Genomic DNA, 23,200 nt, shown 5'->3' on the forward strand with positions numbered 1-23,200 from the left:
GACGATCGTAGAGATGCTGGATGTAGTCCTGTGGAACGGCTTGCCATGCCATTTCCACCTGGCGCCTCAGTTGGACCAGCGTTCGTGCTGGACGTGCAGACCGCGTGAGACGACGCTTCATCCAGTCCCAAACATGCTCAATGGGGGACAGATCCGGAGATCTTGCTGGCCAGGGTAGTTGACTTACACCTTCTAGAGCACGTTGGGTGGCACGGGATACATGCGGACGTGCATTATCCTGTTGGAACAGCAAGTTCCCTTGCCGGTCTAGGAATGGTAGAACGATGGGTTCGATGACGGTTTGGATGTACCGTGCACTATTCAGTGTCCCCTCGACGATCACCAGTGGTGTACGGCCAGTGTAGGAGATCGCTCCCCACACCATGATGCCGGGTGTTGGCCCTGTGTGCCTCGGTCGTATGCAGTCCTGATTGTGGCGCTCACCTGCACGGCGCCAAACACGCATACGACCATCATTGGCACCAAGGCAGAAGCGACTCTCATCGCTGAAGACGACACGTCTCCATTCGTCCCTCCATTCACGCCTGTCGCGACACCACTGGAGGCGGGCTGCACGATGTTGGGGCGTGAGCGGAAGACGGCCTAACGGTGTGCGGGACCGTAGCCCAGCTTCATGGAGACGCTTGCGAATGGTCCTCGCCGATACCCCAGGAGCAACAGTGTCCCTAATTTGCTGGGAAGTGGCGGTGCGGTCCCCTACGGCACTGCGTAGGATCCTACGGTCTTGGCGTGCATCCGTGCGTCGCTGCGGTCCGGTCCCAGGTCGACGGGCCCGTGCACCTTCCGCCGACCACTGGCGACAACATCGATGTACTGTGGAGACCTCACGCCCCACGTGTTGAGCAATTCGGCGGTACGTCCACCCGGCCTCCCGCATGCCCACTATACGCCCTCGCTCAAAGTTCGTCAACTATACATACGGTTCACGTCCACGCTGTCGCGGCATGCTACCAGTGTTAAAGACTGCGATGGAGCTCCGTATGCCACGGCAAACTGGCTGACACTGACGGCGGCGGTGCACAAATGCTGCGCAGCTAGCGCCATTCGACGGTCAACACCGCGGTTCCTGGTGTGTCCGCTGTGCCGTGCGTGTGATCATTGCTTGTACAGTCCTCTCGCAGTGTCCGGAGGAAGTATGGTGGGTCTGACACACCGGTGTCAATGTGTTCTTTTTTCCATTTCCAGGAGTGTATGTTAGACAAAATTTTCAATTTATTTTAACGATTTAAATTTAATGTGGTGTTTGACATGACGAATCGATAATAATTCAGTCAATGATAACACGAAACCGTCTGTAAACTGAGTAACTAACACGACATTGATATCATGATGTACATGTAACTATGTTCGAGCAGATGTGGTGTACTCACCCTGAGTGCCAGTGGGTTGTCTGAGTAGTCTACAGGCTGACACTTGAAGCTGTAATGGTGCAGCCAGCCAGCTTGCAGACCCTAGACGAACAAAAATACATTATCATACTGTACATTGCTTAAGATGAGTGGTACAAAATTAACTGTTATACATTTTCGTCACCATGGGCACAAAGCGTCCTACCCCCCTGGGGAGAATCCAGGTGTTACAAATGTTAACTAGAGTGATCTCTAGGTTGGAAAAACAACTAATATTTAAAGTAGTATGCAAAGTCAAGCAACTATTGGCAGTTCAATCTAAAATGACTGGGGCAGTGTAAGGAAAATTCTTCGGGCTTCTCACGACGTAATCACCAGTTGCTTAACACAAAGGAATCAAGTATCCTAGTATTCTCAGACATACAGGCAGCACGTGAAGATAGGGATTCATTAGTTTGTCAAACAGAAGACAATAAATATGCTGATCACCTGCTGGATAAAATCGGCTCTAAGTTCTCCAAGCATTACGGTCTTTAGATATACAGGTTGAGCTAGGAAGAAAGCTACATACTTTCAGGGATGATGGTGATTCTAAACAAAAAACTTCATATCTACATATGCCCTGTTCCGCATGGGTTCCGAGGCAACACAAATTTAATATCACTTTTGTACGTTTTTCTTAAATAACTCTAAAGCCGCATTCTCCAGCGAAAACGTGTCGCAGTACAAAATTAAACTACATTAAACTTCCTTTATAAAAGGTCTAAGTTGTTTTTCTCTAGGACTAGTAATTTTCGCCAAGAGAGCGCGACAACATTGAAAACCTTACGCGACGCGCATGCACTGTAGTTTAGGTAGTTTTTGTAGGCCAATTTGAGGTAGTTGCCCGACTTGATAGACCAAAAGAGTCCCGTATCAAGTTGTTTGTCTCGAACACCTCTACACTCCTGTGGTACGTTGTACACAAGGCACTGAATAATACAGGAAATAAATAGCAATCTACATTAAATCTTGGAAACAGTTTGGAATACGGCATACGTTCATAGAAAGTTTTTTGTTCAGAATCATTAAGCATCCACCTTTTCTCTTGACTCACCCATTACTGACACGTCGTAACCTGAATGAAGTCGAAATCCGAAAGCAAGGTAGTCCATAAGTACAATATTTAGCACTGAAAGCGCTTGTATTACCATCACCAACGTACACTCAGAAAAGAACTCAGTTCCTGGATGGAGAGTGTAGCTATTTATACAGGCATCGAATATTCAATACTGTACATACATTACAAACGCAAGGAATTTCGAGAACTTTCCAGAAATGTTAAATATTAAATGACAAATAACTGCGGGCCGTCGAGACTGAAGTGGTGACCCATAGCAGGCTAGCCAACGACACTAACAGCTATGTCACATCGTATGCTGCACAGTTCGCGCCAGTATGACCCAACATCTTGGTATTTTCACATGCCTTCGAATTCAATACTTACGAAAACCACATCAAGTTTGCCACGAGAATCCCAGGTCATTTTCATTTTTTAAAATTATTTTGCAGTTCATCATACCGTTGACTGCTTCTAAAACTGATTATTGATGTGTACCATTTTAGGTGAGTTGATCATTCATTCTTGTAATCAATTTTTCTCCTACGTTCAAAACTGCTCTCTCATGTACTTCCATTAGTTGCTGAACTGAGGCAAATTTTATATCAACAAAACGAAAGTGGTTCACGTATTTTCGATTCAGACGTAATCTGTCTTCTTTCTCCCAGTTCAGGAGTCAGAAAAGGTTCTCTAGCTGACAATAGTTTTTTTGACTCTTTTCTCCATACACCTCTTTCAATTCTAATTTCTAATTGATGGAGCCGGCCGGTGTGGCCGTGCGGTTCTAGGCGCTTCAGTCTGGAACCGCGTGATCGCTACGGTCACAGGTTCGAACCCTGCCTCGGGCATGGATGTGTGTGATGTCCTTAGGTTAGTTAGGTTTAAGTAGTTCTAAGTTCTAGGGGACTGATGACCACAGGTGTTAAATCCCATAGTGCTCAGAGCCAATTTGAGTTGTCTGATGGAATCTTATACAAGATTTGATACCGACGAATATACGTGTATTATTCATTATACTAACAACACTCGAATAAATGTCTTTCTCAAGAAGTGCTAATTTATATTCACTAGTTCGTTCCATTATCTAGTTTAGAACTTCAGACTGATTCATTCCGCTATACCTACTTCTAATGCCAGCTCGTTACATTGCTTGCTTAAATCCCATGTCTTTAAATGCAGTTGGTGCTAATTCTAGTCGAAATATTTTCCCGTAACTTTATAATCGGGTCTAACATTTTTATGGAGCACTGTTACACTAGACGTGCTAGAAGTTTCTATCGTGTACGATTACTGTCTTCGGTCAAATAATTAAAGATTTGTTTGTGTCGTCAATGATTTGTAATAACACATTCGCAAGTGCTCAGGAATGACATTTCCCACTAGGTGGTTCTTAGTGATTGGATAATAGTGCTACATTCGTACCAACATCCTCCAGATACAACTGCGAAGTATGGTTCAATTTAATGAGACTGGATGTCAGTTACATTGTTTGAAATTCGTGCTGCACAAAACTATGGAGCGGCACAGTTGAAATAATGCCGAGGAGCAGCAGTCGCGCAACGCATCCGCCAGCTGCAGAAGGTTAGTGGAGCCAAACTGGCTTGTTAGGCTGCGGCTGTAATTACAGAAGTTGACTCACCTCCCACACCAGCCACGTGCTGATTATAACTTGAGCAAAGTTGTAGACCATCAGCAGGGCTTTCAGATCGTAGGGCTTCCTGTCCCTCATGAATCGCGGGCCAACAGAAGTCACGAAGTACAGATAGGAGACCAACAGCGTGATGAGAGGCGCGGGGCTCGTCACCAGGAACCAGTCTTTTGTTCTCGGGTCTGAAACAAAACACCCTCGTTAAACATTGTCACAATACCTTATACGTAAATACAAAATTTAATAGTATTGGTGTTTCAAGATTTTAAACATGGCTGAAACAGCAACTGTTGAAATTCTTCACGGTAAATGATAACAGCCAAACAGTTGCAGGATAAAGATTTATTAAAATTCTTGACCACGGTTTCGGTGTATCCACTGCAGGATGTGATTTTAGTGTATTTTACTTCTGATGAAGGTATATTTAGATACATCTAAACCGTGGTCAAGAATTTTAATGAATCTTTATCCTGCAACTGTTTGGCTGTTATCATTTACCGTGAAGTATTGGTGTTTCTTAGCACGGGAGTATCCAGATAAGATTTGTATACCTTTACTGAACATCCTTAGTCTAAGAGCTTTCGTCCTCATCTAAGTGATCTAACTTCGTATTTTAGAGGTACTGAGCAGCTGATCTCTTTCTTCTTGGTAACTACTCGGTTGTACGATCCGTTGTGGCACACATCTTACTAGTCGCAGTTCCGTTATGTTAACGTACAGGACCTACAGCAAATGCTTGTGCACTAAGCGCGTCTGCACGTACATTCTTTGTTCGATATGGCTTTACTGATTTAAGTTTTTGTATAGTGTGTACCTGAGGTGAAACATTTTGATTTAACCAGAATTCTCTTCATTCTTGTCGAGAAATCGCCTAAAATCTGCTTCCAGTCAGTCCAGTGGGCTAAATAGGCTACGATAATGGGAGTTAGTGTCTTACAAGCTGTTCCCGTGGGGATGCAGTTTTGTGATAGGTGAAAATCGTGAGAAAGGCAAGAGAAAAGGGGAAAACAGCTAGCTAGTTGGGGAAGGGGAATGGAGGAGGAGGTGGAGGAGGAGGAGGAGGAGGTGGAAGAGGAGGAAGAGGAGGAGAATGAATCGATTTGAGGCCACTAAAGTGATAAGAGGTAGGAAATGCACGAAAGAAAATCATGGGGAGATTCAGACTGGACTCTGTTGAACAACACTTTCACAAGACCTTTTCCGTAGTATGGTGACTCTTATTTCTTATTTTCTGCTTCTTGATGGAGGTACTCTCGTTATTCCAAGAGAGCCAACGCAACGAAAGAGTAGATAGTATATTCTGACTAGCAATGAAACAATGAAAAACGAATGACGATAATGCTGCAAACGCTGCAACAGTGGTCTGTGTAGAATTCAGTATCTTGAATATCGCACAAAAATTAACGGGCTAAGCGGTGATGATGATTAAACAAGAAAACTAAAGGGAAATCAAGAGGGAAGAAAGGAATGAAAAGACCACCTCCAACAACAGCGGTACGTTATTCTGGGGGGATTTCTATCCCTGCTGATTTTTGTTCTAGGGGTATCAAATCCACATGGCAATATGGTAAGGGAAATAATCAGATCCTTACTCTGAACCAGTATTACACTTACTGTATTTCAGGTTCGCCTGTTATGCAGGCACTGTTTTTTTCTTTATACATAAACCATAAATGTTTCAGCACATGTGTGCCATCATCAATAGGAAATTAGGCGCGCGGCGTAGCCACGCGGTCTGAGACGTGTTTTCAAGGTCCGTGCGGCTTCCTCCATCGAAGGATCGAGTCCTCCCTGTGGTGTGTGTGTGTGTGTGGGGGGGGGGGGTGTCCTTAGTTAGTTAAGTAAAATGTAAGCTTAGGGACCGATGATCTCATCAGTTTGGTCCCGTAAGACCTTACCACAAATTTCCAATTTTTTCAATAGCTTATCTTTATTCAGTTCTGTAAAATGTAAACTTGTTTTAAGTAATATTTACTTGTCTCGACATTATGCCTAAAAACAGTTTTTGTCTGCTGCTATCATTACGAGAGCCGTTCAAAAAGTAATGCAACACATTTTGTTTCTCGGCCAGTGTCGGTTGAAAAAATAGGGAATTTGTTGTGGGACATCTTGGAATATTCCCGCTTCAGCCCCTACGCTTTCATGAAGTTCCGATAGGTGGTGGCACTATACGTAGCCTGCAAAATGGCGCTGTAAGAGAGTTGCGTTCCACGCAGAGGGCTGTCATTGAGTTTCTTTTGGCGGATATTCATAGGCACTTGCGAAATGTCTACGGAGATCTGCTAGTGGACAAAAGCACGGTGAGTCGTTGAGCAAGGCTTCTGTCATCATCGCAACAAGGTCGCGCAAAGCCGTCCGATCTCCCTCCTGCTGGCCGGCCGCACACAGCTGTCACTCGTGCAATGTTGGAACATGTGAACATTCTGATTCGTGGTGATCGACAGATCACAAACACCCCGCTGCTCAACTGGACGTCTCTGTTGGATATTGAAAGGTTTTCTTTGTTTGATATCCTCCCTCTTGGCGCACCGATCAACTCTGAGTGCATTGTGGCTACCCTCAGGATACTTAAGAAACGACTTCAGCATGTTCATCGCCACAAAAATGCAAACAAACTTCTTCTCCACGACAACGTAAGGCCTCACAAAAGTCTGCGCACCCGAAAGAAGATCACAAAACATCATTGGGCTGTTCTTCGTCATCTAGCCTACAGCCCGGATATCGCACTTTCCGTCTTCCATCTGTTTGGCCCAATGAAGGATGCACACTGCGGGAATCAATCAGTGCGTGGATGATCGGGAGGTTATTGATGCAACAAGATGTTGGCTCTAGCGTCGGCCAGTAGAGTGGTATCACGCATGCCTGTAAGGTGGCGTATGACCGTCCCATTGAACGAAGATTTGGGAATAGTATGATTTTTTAGAAACGAGAATAAAATCAGCTTGTTTCCAGAAAATAATGTATTGCATTACTTATTGAATGCCCCTCGCACTTTACATTAGCTTGTCATCTGCAGTCAAATTGTGTTAGTGCAAATTTGATTGTCGAGTTAAAAAATCTATAAACGTAATTTTATTGTCCGAAAATATTTCGCAACTATACTTTGCGATTACTTACAGTTAGTTTCGAAATATCCGTTCTTTTCTGTATTTGCATCTGTTTTTGAAATACTCACAAAGTTATGTTGCTGCAGAACCTCACACGTAAGTTTAGCTTTTTGTATTTACCAAACATAGTGTTTATGTTGCTGGTCTGTATCCAGTTCCTGTTAATTTTAACTTGTTCTCATATTAGTTTGGTATAAAATCTGTTTTTTACTTTCCCTCAAATAAAAACCGTTTTATGGCCAAATTTCCTTACAATAATTAGTACTTACAACATGTTTACATTTTACAGAACCGAAAATGAATAGTAACTGACGATGACACGTAGGAACTGAAACACATATTTTCGGAAGGTGGTACCCCACAGCTCGTAAATATCTGAAGAGCGTCTTGATATACCACCAAGAGCTGATGATAAAATTTCGTCATTCAACAACCAGTTTCGGTCCACAGACCATCATTAGATTCATACAAACATTTACATCATAATATTACACGATATAAAATCAACTGCGTCAGATAATAAAATAAATGAAATCATCATTGGTGCCAGATGATAATATAAGTTACAGTGTCGATCACAAAATTTGCTAGACAGTGCACTCATTCATGGTATGTCAAGGTCAGCTTTAGCGCCGGTAAACAGTAATCAACTGATCAGTCGGCAATACGTGGAATGTCTCGTTTCGTAGCGTTAATACTGACTGTTGACACAGTATGAATGAGTGCACTGCTTGGCGTGTTTTATGACTCACGAGGTAATTTGTATTATTCTGCGACCACAGTGACGAATTCATTGGTTTTATTATCTGGCGATATAGATTTTATATCGCGTAGTACGATGTTATAAATGAATCTGATGATCCATAGACTGAATCTGGTAGTTCAATAAAGATAATTAGGCAGTAGCTCTGGGCAGTAAATCATGATGTTATTCAAAGCGCTGAAACATGTTTGGGATTACATAAAAAACAGTTGGGGTTTGGGTTGTTTGGGGGAAGAGACCGAACAGCGAGGTCATCGGTCTCATCGAATTAGGTAAGGATGGGGAAGGAAGTCGGCCGTGCCCTTTCAAAGGAACCATCCCGGCATTTGTCTGGAGCGATTTAGGGAAATCACGGAAAACCTAAATCAGGATGGCCGGACGCGGGATTGAACCGTCGTCCTCCCGAATACGAGTCCAGTGTGCTAACCACTGCGCCACCTAGGTCGGTAAAAAAAAAATAAAAAAAAACAGTTGTTCACGTAACAGATGAATCTGAAATCCCGTGATATTGCCTGCAACCATGGCTGCTGCAAGAACTTCAAAACTAAATGTTCAATAGTATTTTACTTCACACATCCTGAAATAAATTAGTCTTAACAAACATTAATACCAATATTTATGCCATCAACAGACGATTATTAGGGTTGAAGTTAAGGCATAATGAATGATCAATGCTCAAATATGGGGCAAGTTGCTTTGCAATCCGCCTGTCTTCGTAAACATTAAAGAAAATCACAACCCCTTCTTCCTATTAATCGGGAAGAGTACCAGATACTAAGACCTTTATATACGAACGCAAATGTCTACGTTGCTAGTATCATTCACGTCTGATGTTGCTTTGTTTGTGAATGCAATACAGAGTAAGAGATCTCTTCGCAAAAGTTCTCATCTCCATAAAATTTCTGAAAATATTGGTTGTTAACGATCTTTCATTCTTTACTGTACCAGCATAATACGTTATCTTTATCTGTATCGCAGTGATGAACACCGCTGCAAATCTAGAAGATACACATGTTGCATTAGACATCAGCATCAATTATCAAGTAATAAGTCTTTCGCTGCGACTCTTAGAAATACACTCGCTTCTGTAGACGTTTTGATATATAGATAACACTGCTAATAATCTCAAAAAATACTAAGTAAAACATATTCGCAGTACTATATTCATAACATGTCAAGAGCAAATGGCCATTATGAGCTTTATTGTACAGATAATATAATTAAAAGTCTAGCATGTAAATAGAGGTCGGTGTTCTTTATGGAACTGGAAAGAATACGCGAAGGAGAAAGCTGACTGAAGGAGCTACGTGACTGTTGCCTCGTCACACCACCGTCGTTAATTATACTACGACTACTATAGCTTTGCGACGGACGTTTCAATGAGTCGAGTGTCAGGGGTCACCCTCTAAGTAATCGGAGTTATTTTACAAGTGCCACGTGTTCGCTGTCTTCCCTATTTTTTTAAGCATTTGGAGAACTTTGCCAAGCGTGACTGGTAGCACGTCGGGAACATTCTCTCTCACCCCCTGTCCGACACCGCACACCTATTAATCACAAAGCAATTTTATTCCACATTTGGAGTCTTACCAGCTGATAGAGACCACTTTCTCAAAGCAAAAGGTAGCATAAATTGCACAAAAGTAATTTTACAGGAATTTCTCAGACACGCGGAATTAAATAAGCGTGGCATGTTGATGTGGCGTAGAAGCTTGAGAAGCATTTTCAGAAGTGTTGCTGGTTATGTAGAAGTTGGACAAAAATGTGAAGAAACTGCGAAAAATGCATGCTTGAACATGAATGCAGATCCTTGACAAGCCTGCAAATTACGCCGTTGTATTTTACCATGAACCGACTGCTGTGAAATGCCCTCAACACGTCGCCAGTTTCAGTCGTGGTCACAAAAGTGTTCCCTGTAGTTGTGAATGCATTATGTCGAAGCTACGTAAATTCGATTGTTACCAAATTGTTGGTGCTCGTATGGTGGGGTATTCCGTGACCAATGTAGTCGAAGTCTTCTGAGTTTGAAGAGGTACCGTATAGAAGATTTATTTCATACATTGATAGCTGAAAAATGTCATCCACTAGGCCACGACGGGGACGAAACTGTATGTTGAGCGATCGTGACAAATGTTCATCGAAGGGAACAGTGACGAAAACTAAGAGGACGACAGCTGCAAAAGTCACTGGAGATCGGAATATAGTACTCCCGAACGCTGTGTAACAGGACATCCTCCTCTAGCATTACTTTTCCTAAACAGTAGTTAGCGATACGAGTATACTTTTTTGAATTTTGGACAGGTCATCATTATCTTAGCTGCTTTTCTGAAAACTTTCATATAATTTTATACACAACAGGTTACATTTCAAGCTAAAATTTATGAAAAGGAATTACTTTATTTTTGATGTTACTATCGGTATGTACTGGATATGAATATATACACTACTGGCCATTAAAATTGCTACACCAAGAAGAAATGCAGATGATAAACGGGTATTCATTGGACAAATATATTATACTAGAACTGACATGTGATTACATTTTCACGCAATTTGGGTGCATAGATCCTGAGAAATCACTACCCAGAACAACCAACTCTGGCCGTAATAACGGCCTTGATACGCCTGGGCATTGAGTCAAACAGAGTATGGATTGCGTGTACAGGTAGAGCTGCCCATGCAGCTTCAACACGATACCACAGTTCATCAGGAGTAGTCACTGGCGTATTGTGACGAGCCAGTTGCTCAGCCCCCATTGGCCAAACGTGTTCAGTTGGTGAGAGATCTGGATAATGTGCTGTCCAGGGCAGCAGTCGAACATTTTTTGTATCCAGGAAGGCCTGTACAGGACCTGCAACATGCGGTCGTGCATTATCCTGCTGAAATGTAGGGTTTCGCAGGTATCGAATGAAGGGTAGAGCCACGGGTCGTAACACATCTGAAATGTAACGTCCACTGTTCAAAGTGCCGTCAATGCGAACAAGAGGTGACCGAGACGTGTAACTAATGGCACCCCATACCATCAAGCCGGGTAATACGCCAGTATGGCGATGACAAATACACGCTTCCAATGAGCATTCACCGCGATGTCGCCAAACACGGATGCGACCATCATGATGCTGTAAACAGAGCCTGGATTCATCCGAAAAAATCACGTTTTGCCATTCGTGCACCCAGGTTCGTCGTTGAGTACACCATCGCCGGCGCTCCTGTCTGTGTTACAGCGTCAAGGGTAACGGCAGCCATGGTCTCCTAGCTGCCTGCAAACGTCGTCGAACTGTTCGTGCAGATGGTTGTTGTCTTTCAAACGTCCCCATCTGTTGACTCAGGGATCGAGATGTGGGTGCACGATCCGTTACAGCCATGCGGATAAGATGCCTGTCATCTCGACTGCTAGTGACACGAGGCCGTTGGGATCCAGCACGGCGTTCCGTATTACCCTCCTGAACCCACCGATTCTATATTCTGCTAACAGTCATTGGATCTCGACCAACGCGAGCAGCAATGTCGCGATACGATAAACCGCAATCGCGATAGGCTACAATCCGACCTTTATCCTAGTCGGAAACGTGATGGTACGCATTTCCCCTCCTTACACGAGGCATCACAACAACGTTTCACCAGGCAACGCCGGTCAACTGCTGTTTGTGTATGAGAAATCGGTTGGAGACTTTCCTCATGTCAGCACGTTGTAGGTGTCGCCACCGGCGCCAACCTTGTGTGAATGCTCTGAAAAGCTAATCATTTGCATATCACAGCATCTTCGTCCTGTCGGTTAAATTTCGCGTCTGTAGCAGGTCATCTTCGTGGTGTAGCAATTTTAAGGGCCAGTAGTGTAATTAAAATTATATTTTTTAGAAACATTTGAAATTATGAATTATTTGGTACACTTAATATTTCTATTATTATGCAATCTAGTACCGTTTACTGTGTTTATTTCTGGTTTCATTTATGAAATAATAATTGAAATTAATAGAAATTCATTTGTCAAGTAAAACTGTAAACCATTTGGACTATAGTTATTACCGCAGATTGAAGCAGTAGTAAGCATAATTCTGATGTGATCTAACGTATTTTTGTATTTTGGGCGAAGAATGTGATTTCGGCTTTGTTAATGTGAAAATTCAAAAGACTGTATGATATACTAAACTGTGCAAAATATATTAAAAATGGTTCAAATGGCTCTGAGCACTATGGGACTCAACATCTTAGGTCATAAGTCCCCTAGAACTTAGAACTACTTAAACCTAACTAACCTAAGGACATCACACACACCCATGCCCGAGGCAGGATTCGAACCAGCGACCGTAGCAGTCCCGCGGTTCCGGACTGCAGCGCCAGAACCGCTAGACCACCGCGGCCGGCAAAATATATTAACGTAGCAAGAAAAATTCTGCAATAACGGTCTTAAAATTTGTGAGAATTTCAGCTTCAAGAATCATATCCGTAGACAAGAAGAACTGGAGCCACCTCTATACGAAAAGCCAACAAGACTAGAAAGTTTATTGTAATCTTCGCTCCTCTCAAATTTTTCATAAGAGACTTTGCTTATTGTGGACTGTGGTGTCACCGCCAGACACCACACTTGCTAGGTGGTAGCCTTTCAATCAGCTGCGGTCCATTAGTATATGTCGGACCCGCCACTATCAGTGATTGCAGACCGAGCGCCGCCACACGGCAGGTCTAGTCTAGAGAGAACCCCTAGCACTCGCCCCATTTGTACAGCCGACTTTGCTAGCGAGGGTTCACTGACTACATACGCTCTTATTTGCAGAGACGATAGTTTAGCATAGCCTTCAGCTACGTCATTTGCTACGACCTAGCACGACGCCATATTAAGTTACTAGGAGTCATATCTTGAAGAATGTATTCTGAACAGGTAATATTGTGAATCATGTACCGTCAAGAGCGACGTTCATCATTACTGGATTAAAGTTAAGTATCAAAGTAATTACGTCCGCTTTCTGAATTCTAATTCCTTGTCATGTTCCAGACCTCACGTCAGTATAGTCCTCCCCTCCTCACGCCAGCCTGCGTGAGCTAAAACGCGTGCATTTCGGCCTCCTCTAGTAACACGGTGTTGGCTCTTCTGCCAACACTACATGAACAATAGGTGGAATTATGAAGGAGGAGGGGGATATTACAGTTATCATCGCCAAAACAAAAGGAAGCGAAAAGTTGGAAACTGCAGGGCGAGCTCGGATTCCAAAGTCACGCTTCGGTGAAGCAATTACCCGTGACAGGAAAACGTGATGCCGAAGCCATAAAACCTGGACTAGGGAGTAATGTAAGAAACTCATTTAGTCGGGTAAATCTTGTTTCACGCTATTTACAACTTCTGGGGGGAGGGGGTTAGATCCTAAGAGTGAAATATGGCCGAGGTTCGGCGATGATTTGAATAGCTATATCGTGGCATTCATTGAGCCCAATGGTTACGCTGAAAGATCACATTACTGCAAAGGATTATGTGGCCGTTTTCGCTGATCAGGTGGCATTCATTGAGCCCAATGGTTACGCTGAAAGATCACATTACTGCAAAGGATTATGTGGCCGTTTTCGCTGATCAGATACATCCCATGGTACATTATTCGTTCCTCAACGGTGATGCTGTATTCGAAGACGACAGGGCCCCTGTCCACACTGCTCGCATCGTCCAGGACTGGTTTTGCGTGCACGAGAATGAATTGTCACGTTTCCCCATGGTCACCACCGTCGCCAGAGCTCAATATTATTGGGCTTTTGTGGTCTACTTTGGAGAAAAGGGTATTTGTTATCCACCTCCATCATCATTGCCTGAACTGGCAGGAAGAACGGTATACGGTTCCCTTGAAAACTGTACAAGACTTTTACTTATAAAAGAAGGTTCAATAAGTAATGCAACGAATTTTTTTCTCAGCCAATTTCGGTTCAGAAACTGCAGAATTTTTTTGTGGGACGTCGTGGATTATTCCCTCTTCAACCACAATAGCTTCATCAAGTTCCAATAGGTGATGGCGCTATACGTAGCCTTCAAAATGGCGTCTGTTTCGGACGTCAATTCCAAGCAGAGAGCTGTCATTTAGTTTCTTTTGGAGGAAAACTACAGAATTTCGGATACTCATAGGTGTTGGCAGAATGTCTACGAAGACCTGGCAGTGAAAAAAAGCACGTTGAGTCGTGGAAGAGGCGTCTCCCGTCAACGCTTACAAAACTTCATTGGAACGTTCTTCCTCATCCACCTACAGCCCAGATCTCGCACATTCCGACATCCATCTGTTTTGCCCAGTGAAGGATGCAGTCCGTGAGAAGTAGTACGTTGATGTTGGGGAGGCTATTGATGCAGCAATACGTTGGTTCTGACGTCGACCAGTAGAGTTGTTGAATGCGGGCGTAAAGGGCATCCAAGTAAGGTTTCGTTGTGTCTGCGTAGTAAATCAATATATATTTCAAATTATCCTGCAGTTCCTCGTATCACCAACTTCTAAGGCAGAGGAAACATTTGGGAACCGAGTTCCACTAAGATGCAGATTTGACCCCACTCAGACGAAGGCATATTTATTTCCACGGAAATCATCAGATGGACTTTAAGGGATAACATGAGAGCCCTCATACTCATGGAGTGTACAATTCGGGAAAACTACAGTAGTTCATTATTTTGCTAGGGTCCAGGTCTACTCTCCTCCCGCACAGGCCGTAAAGGCTCAAAGGTCCCGACTGGCCGCCGTGTCATCCTCAGCCCACAGGCGTCACTGAATGCGGATATGGAGGGGCATGTGGTCAGCACACCGCTCTCCCGGCCGTATGTCAGTTTCCGAGACCGCAGCCGCTACTTCTCAATCAAGTAGCTCCTCAGTTTGCCTCACAAGGGCTGAGTGCACCCCGCTTGTCAACAGCGCTCGGCAGACAGGATGGTCACCCATCTAAGTGCCAGCCCAGCCCGACAGGGCTTAACTTCGGTGATCTGGCGTCCAGGTCTACAGTTGGGTATTATTTGACAAGGAACGTATGCACACGATGCAGCAAAAATTAACGGCATATAAGAGTCAAACGTCCCGTTGAGAACGATGTCATTAGAGACGGACGCTAGCTCGCAATGGAAAAGGATAGGGAAGGAAATCGGCGGTGTCCCTTCAAAGGGACCATGCCTGCATTCGGCCGTAATGGTTTAGGGAAATCGTGGAAAGCATTAATCTCGCCGGACGTCAATTTGAACCGCCATCCTCCCGAATATCCTCCTGAATATCCTCCCGAATACAAGTCCAGGATTTTACGAGAGCCCCACCTCGCTCGGCCATCCCAGTATCCTATGCATGACAAAAAAGTGAAACACGCAGAAAGGGAGGAGGAAGGAAATTATCTTCATGTGTAATTTCAGTGATTACAAAATCGAGTCAAATTTACAACGAAACTGACAATGTGAGCCCACTTATAAGATGACGGTGGCAGCCCCTCTGACCTGGATGCATACCATGAATTGCTGGGGAATGCTGTCATAAAGCCGATGTATCGTCTACTGAGGTAATCTGCCCCTCTACTGTTGAAACTGGTCTCTGATATTCTACATACTGGCACAGGGATAGAGTTGACGTTCGAGCTGACCTCACCTATGTACTATCGGGGACACGTCTGGGGATCTTGCTAGCCACAGGAGTACCTCAGCATCACACAGTAAGTCCATAAGGACACGTACCATGAGTGGACGAACAGTGTCCTGTTGAAAAATGGCTCCGCGATGCTGTCGCTTTAGAGCTAATAAATGAGGATGTCCGTGATGTACTGTTATGCCATCAGAACAGCCACAATCACTACCAGCCGTGACCTGAAGCCATATCCGACTGCTCCCAACAACATGACGCCAGGAGCGACACATCTGTCCCACTCTCAAACGCAGGAGGAATAGGACCTATCCTCAGGTCACCATCACACTCCCTGACGATAGTCATGCGAGGCAGTGCATATTCACCATTCATAGCTAAACACAGTACGAGGTGAATTCAAGTTCTAAGGCCTCCGATTTTTTTTATCCAGACTGGAAAGAGATAGAAACATGCGCATTGTTTTAAAATGAGGCCGCGTTCATTGTCAATACGTCCCAGAGATGGCGCCACCGTACGGCAGATGGAATTTTACCGCCAGCGGCGAGAATGAGAACTGTTTTAATTACTTAAAATGGCGACGTTTTTCTTACTTGAACAGCGTGCAATCATTCGTTTTCTGGATTTGCGTGGTGTGAAACCAATTGAAATTCATCGACAGTTGAAGGAGACTTGTGGTGATGGAGTTATGGATGTGTCGAAAGTGCGTTCGTGGGTGCGACAGTTTAATGAAGGCGGAACATCGTGTGACAACAAACCGAAACAACCTCGGGCTCGCACAAGCCGGTCTGACGACATGATCGAGAAAGTGCAGAGAATTGTTTTGGGGGATCGCCGAATGACTGTTGAACAGATCGCCTCCAGAGTTGGCATTTCTGTGGGTTCTGTGCACACAATCCTGCATGACGACCTGAAAATGCGAAAAGTGTCATCCAGGTGGGTGCCACGAATGCTGACGGACGACCACATGGCTGCCCGTGTGGCATGTTGCCAAGCAATGTTGACGCGCAACGACAGCATGAATGGGACTTTCTTTTCGTCGGCTGTGACAATGGATGAGACGTGGATGCCATTTTTCAATCCAGAAACAAAGCGCAAGTCAGCTCAATGGAAGCACACAGATTCACCGCCACCAAAAAAATTTCGGGTAACCGCCAGTGCTGAAAAAATGATGGTGTCCATGTTCTGGGACAGCGAGGGCGTAATCCTTACCCATTGCGTTCCAAAGGGCACTACGGTAACGGGTGCATCCTACGAAAATGTTTTGAAGAACAAATTCCTTCCTGCACTGCAACAAAAACGTCCGGGAAGGGCTGCGCGTGTGCTGTTTCACCAAGACAACGCACCCGCAACAGTTTCTTCGTGATAACAACTTTGAAGTGATTCCTCATGCTCCCTACTCACCTGACCTGGCTCCTAGTGACACTTGGCTTTTTCCAACAATGAAAGACACTCTCCGTGGCCGCACATTCACCAGCCGTGCTGCTATTGCCTCAGCGATTTTCCAGTGGTCAAAACAGACTCCTAAAGAAGCCTTCGCCGCTGCCATGGAATCATGGCGTCAGCGTTGTGAAAAATGTGTACGTCTGCAGGGCGATTACGTCGAGAAGTAACGCCAGTTTCATCGATTTCGGGTGAGTAGTTAATTAGAAAAAAAAATCGGAGGCCTTAGAACTTGAATGCACCTCGTACAACGCCATTCATCGGCAGGCTGTGCTTCCCGGTCGCAGCACCACGTCAAACGCAGTCGTTTATGTTATCGTGTTAACAGAAGCCTACGTTTGGACCGATAATTCGCTAGTTCGGCTGCTTCTAGTCTCCGATGAATGGTGCTAGATGACACAGAATGTTGCAGGAAATCTGTTACTTGTTCTTAAAAGGCAGGCGCACTTAGCTGGTGCACCACACTGAGATCATCCCTTGTGAAGTCAGATGTGGTCGACCGGAACCTTGACAGTGAGTATACCTGCCCTCACCTTCCCATGCAGTCCCACATTGGGCAGCTGTCACAGCCTAATGCCCCACAAATCTAGTCTAGCTATTGCATGATTCGACCAGCCGGCCAAATGGAGACCCACAATAAGGCCCCTTCCAAACTTCGTCAGTTGCTGATAACGCTTCTCTCAAGAGTGCGTGGTATTTCCGTGTCCCTCACAGTAATGGTTGGTTGGATGATCTGGGGGAGGGTACCAGACAGCGAGGTCATTAGTCTCATGGGATTAGGGAAGGACGGGTAGGAAAGTCGGCCGTGCCCTTTCACAGGAACCATCCCGGCATTTTCCTGAAGCGATTTAGGGAAATCACTGAAAAAATCTAAATCAGGATGGCCGAGCGCGGGTTTCAGCCGTCGTGCTCCCCAATGCGAGTCCAGTGTGCCAACCACTGCGATACCTCGCTCGGAACTCTGACAATAACCAATAAACATCTGACGCCTTCACGTCGCTTATACACCCTTCCATGTCTTGTAATAACACTAAATACGAACAACACTAATGCACTTTGGTGGTCGTTCTACTTTTCAGAGAGCTGCAACTCTAACGATCTAAATACCTACCAAAGGTGTGTACGTGTACGAAGATACGCTGTATTCTGGATGCTTGGCCTTTTTTTTGTCGGTCAATGTAATTCACATGAAATCTTAAGATTCCTCGTACAAAGGTACCTCATCAACCGGAAGTGCACTCTATTCACAAGTAATCTAACACTTTTCTGCGCTGTCTTAGTCTATCATTGAATTTTACAATGAAGTGCCACGACTTCCCAAATCAGGCGATATTTTTCATTGTTTCAACTGTTCAGCTCCGGCGTTGCTGCTCTAATGATAATCTCTGCCCTGTGACGTACGTGAGTGTGGAATTGATCTTGTTCGTAATTTCAATTTGGTGTGGCTGATCGCACGTTGTCCTGCACTGAAACTGCGAGGCAATTGCTGCAGTCTTCCCTGCCTGCGTTGCATTAGAATCCCAGCTATCCCACGGCAGACCTCTTCGTCCAGACGTGATAGACTCGTGTAGACACTTAACAAGAGGGCCCGCGAAAATACAAGGCTTCCCAGGTAGAGTGCCGCCTACATCCGGCGTCTGTAATCTGGCTGCGGTCGCTGGCGCTGACAACTCTCGCGTTGTCCTCAGGCAGCCACTACGAGGTCTGACGGTCTCTCCGTCCATTTCCTCCTTCCCCCTCCCTGTCCACGTCCTCCTCGCCCTCTCCCTGACCTCGAGCCTTACAAATAGTTATTGCAAATTGAGGTTCCGTAATAGATTTCTAATCGTAAGCCAATAAGCAATAAATACTACCTTTCTGTTTTCTGTGAAAAGTGACTACAAGGAAGAAAACAATAGCACATCGTTTCCACACAATTTTTACTTAAAATAAATATAGTGTGAAATAATATGTATGGAGAAACAATTTTTCTAGTGGTTTAAATGCCCCGGTATCGTAGCTAAACGTGACTCCGAGAAAGAACACAAAATTTTTCGTTTTCACAACAGAGTACAGCGCCGCATTTTCTTTCTTGTAGTCAGTTTTAACAGGAAACCTTATCATTGTTCTTTAATAAATGTATTGTTTTTGTGCATCTGAATTGTTATTAGAGTATTTCATTCATTTTTAGCTTGAATGGGGCGATCTGTATTTATTACTTAGGAGGACAACAACTTCTTAGCCGATATCGCTATTAAACATTTTATTGTAGGTAACCGGTTTCGATAAAACTAATTTACCACCATCAGACATGTAATAAAATTACAAGAAGTGCTACAAATTGGTTCAAATGGCTCTGAGCACTATGGGACTTAACATCTGAGGTCATCAGTCCCCTAGAACTTAGAACTACTTAAACCTAACTAACCTAAGGACATCACACACATCCATGCCCCAGGCAGGATTCAAACCTGCGACCGTAGCGGTCACGCGGTTCCAGACTGAAGCGCCTAGAAACGCACGGCCACACCGGCCGGCGAAGTGCTACAAACTGTTATAAAATAATGCAACATTGACCCATAGAGGGACCAAGAGACAACTTACCTTCATAAAGGTTATTACAAACATCTTGTGCCAGCTACACACAAAATCTTTCCATTGAAATTCTAGACACATAAAGAATGAAATGAGTGATGCGATGAAAGTTCAAAATTAAAATTATTACGCACATCATAGTTCGCTGAAACATCGCTCGAGTAGTATAGACTAGCCTTCGTAGGTTTGTGAGTCAGGGTTGCGTTTTGGAATCTCATGTTCACTACTCTTTGGTTACAGATGTCAATTTACTCAGTCAAAGGTGTGGACTGTAATTATTTTTGACGGCTTTCCGTTAGTACCCCACGTAGTATTCGTGCTCCTGATATGGGCTATCACATCGTCTAATTTGTTTCGTGCACTAAATATGATGCGTTGCGCTATAATTTTCAGATTGGTTATGCTAGCTTCCTATGTTGGGTTTAACACCACTGAATTTTGATTTTAATAATTCACTGAACATTTTTTATCGTACAATCTAACTTTTGGTTCTTATAATAAGTTTGAAAAATTATTTTTCTTTTGTAACTATGTTTGTGCCAATCTGAGTGGTCGCGCGGTTTGAGGCGCCTTGTCCCAGACTGCGCGGCCCCTCCCGCCGGAGGTTCGAGTCCTCCCTCGGGCATGGATGTGTGTGTGTGTTGAAGTTAGTTTAAGTAGTGTGTAAGTCTAGGGGCCGATGACCTCAGCAGTTTGGTCCCTTAAGAATTCACACACACACACACACACACAACTATGTTTGTCGCTTAGTTAGAGATGCTATCGCAAAAGGCACTTGCAGTTTTGTAATGATATAATGCAAGTCTCGTAAATATGGTGTATAGGGTTTCTTCGCAGTCTTCAGTCACGAAGAAATCATCAAAATATTTTATAAACATTTCAGAATTTCTTACATATGCGCATTTGGAATCATTATTCTTTTTAACTTACGTATTTGGCTTTTACTGACAGAATCCATCTACTGGAGTGACACCTGTTGTGCTTTTGGTTAGATCGTCTCTTGCATTGGCTGTTGACTTATTTTTGTGGAATCCTGGTAGGCATATTATGGGGAAGACATTTTTGCGAAATGTGATGTACATAGTAATTTTAATTTTCACGTGCCATCGCATTGTTCATTTCATGCTTTACGTACCTGGAAATTCAATGGAAAGATTCTGTATGTAGCTGTCACAAGTCGTTTATAATAACCTTTACGAAGGTATGTTGCTTTTGTTTCTTCGATGGGTTAATGTTACATTGTTTTATAACAGTTTCTAGCACTTATTCTGATTTCATTACGAATCTGAAGATGGTAAATTAGTTTTATCGAAACTGGTTATTTAAAGTAAAATTTTTATAGCGAAGTCGGTTAAGGAGCTCATCTTCTCCTATGTGATTTATGTGTTGCTGTTGTGGTATTCAGTCCAAAGACTGGTCTGATGTAGCTCTCCACGCTACTCTAGCCGGCCGCGGTGGTCTCGCGGTTCTAGGCGCGCAATCAGGAACCGTGCGACTGCTACGGTCGCAGGTTCGAATCCTGCCTCGGGCATGGATGTGTGTGATGTCCTTAGGTTAGTTAAGTTTAAGTAGTTCTAAGTTCTAGGGGACTAATGACCACAGCAGTTGAGTCCCATAGTGCTCAGAGCCATTTTTGACGCTACTCTATCCTGTGCAAGCCACTTCATCTGCGAATAATTACTGCAACCTACACCCTTCTGAATCTGCTTACTGTATTCATCTCTTGGTCTCCCTCTCCGATTTTTACTCCCCACGTTTCCCTACAGTAATAAATCTTGATGCCTTAGAATGTGTCCTACTAATCGACCCCTTCTTCTAGTCAGGTTGTACCACAAATTTCTCTTCTTCCCAGTTCTATATAGTACCTTCTCATTAGTTACGTGATCTACCCATCTGATCTTCAGCTTTCTTCTGTAGCAACGCATTTCAAATGCTTCTGTTCTATTCCAGCCTAAACCGTTTGTCGCCCATGCTTCATGTCCATACAGGGCTACACTCCATACAGATACTTTCAGAAAAAACTTCCTGGCACTTAAAACTGTACTCGATTTTGAGAAATTACATTTCTTCAGTCTACGTTTGCCAGTCTACGTTTTATATCGTCCCTACTTCGACTGTCATCAGTTATTTTGATTCCCAAATAGCAAAACTCATTTACTACTTTGTGTCTCATTTCCTAATCTAATTCCCTCAGCATCATCTGATTTACTTCGACTACATTCCCTACATTCCATTATCTTCATTTTGCTTTTTTTCATGTTGATCTTATAGCCTCCTTTCAACATACTAGGTTCAACTGCTCCTCCAAGCCCTTTACTGTCTCTGACACAATTGAAATGTCATCGGTAAACTTCAAAAGTTCTTATTTCTTCTCCCTGGACTTTAATTCCTATTCCAAATTTTTCTTTTGTTTCCTTTACTGCTTGCTCAATATACAGATTGAACGACACCGGGGCTAGGCTACAACCCTGTCTCACTCCCTTCTCAACCACTGCTTCCCTTTGGTCCCCCTCGACTGTTACAACTGCTATTTGGTTTCTGTATAAATTGTAAACGGCTTTTCGCTCCCTGTATTTTACCCCTGCCACCTTCGAGATTTGAAAGAGAGTATTCCAGTCAATATTGTCAAAAGCTTTCTCTAAGTCTGCAAATGAAAGAAACGTAGGTTTGCCTATCCTTATCCTATCTTCTAAGATAAGCCGTAAGGTCAGTATTGCCTCACGTGTTTCAACATTTCTACGGAATCCAAACTGATCTCCTCCGAGGTTGGCTTCTACCAGTTTTTTCATTCGTCTGTACAGAATTCGTGTTAGTATTTTGCAACCGTGACTTATTAAAGTGATAGTTTGGTAATTTTCACATCTGTCAGCATCTGCTTTCTTTCGCATTGGAATTATTATGTTCTTCTTGAAGTCCGAAAGTATTTCGCCTGTCTCATACTTCTTGCTCACCAGATGGAAGAGTTTTGTCATGGATGGTTCTCCCAAGGCTATCAGTAGTTCTAACGGAATTTTGTCTACTCCTGGGGCCTTGTTTCGACTTTATTCTTCCAGTGATTTCTCAAATTCTTCACGCAGTATCATATCTCCCTTTTCATCTTCATCTATGTCCCCTTCAATTTCCATAATATTGCCAAGTGCAGCTCCCTTGTACAAACCCTCTATATACTCCTTCCACCGTTCTGCTTTCCCATCTTTGCTTAGGACTGGTATTCCATCCTAGCTCTTGATATTCATACAGGTGGTTCTCTCTTCTCCAAAGGTCTCTTTAATTTTTCTATAGGCAGCATCTATCTTACCCCTAGTGATATATGCTTCTACATCCTTACATTTGTCCTCTAACCATTCCTACTTAGTCATTTTATACTTCCTGCCGATCTTATTTTTTAGACGTTTGTATCCCTTTCGCGTGCTTCATTTATTTCATTTTTATATTTTCTCCTTTCAGCGATTTAATTCAATATCTTTTGTGTTACACAAGGATTTATTCTAGCCCACGTCTTTTTACCTACTTGATTATCTGTTGCCTTCACTATTTAATCTCTCAAAGCTACCCATTCATCTTATACTGTATTCCTTTTCCCCGTTCTTCTCAATCGTTCCCTAATTCTCCCTCTGAAACTCTC

General features: G+C 43.7%; 1 protein-coding gene across 1 annotated transcript in view; it reads right to left on the reverse strand.

Annotated features, from left to right (window-relative positions):
* Positions 1 to 23,200, reverse strand: part of LOC126249661 (elongation of very long chain fatty acids protein AAEL008004-like) — a 156,162-nt gene that overhangs the window by 30,656 nt on the left and 102,306 nt on the right. Inside the window, exons 3-4 of the mRNA XM_049951341.1 lie at positions 4,109 to 4,299; positions 1,392 to 1,472 (exon numbers count right to left, since the gene is read on the reverse strand). Of these exons, the coding sequence (XP_049807298.1) occupies positions 1,392 to 1,472; positions 4,109 to 4,299 (272 nt within the window). The remainder of the gene's footprint in view (positions 1 to 1,391; positions 1,473 to 4,108; positions 4,300 to 23,200) is intronic.

The sequence above is a fragment of the Schistocerca nitens genome, chromosome 3 (assembly GCF_023898315.1).
Source record: "Schistocerca nitens isolate TAMUIC-IGC-003100 chromosome 3, iqSchNite1.1, whole genome shotgun sequence".
NCBI lineage: Eukaryota > Metazoa > Arthropoda > Insecta > Orthoptera > Acrididae > Schistocerca > Schistocerca nitens.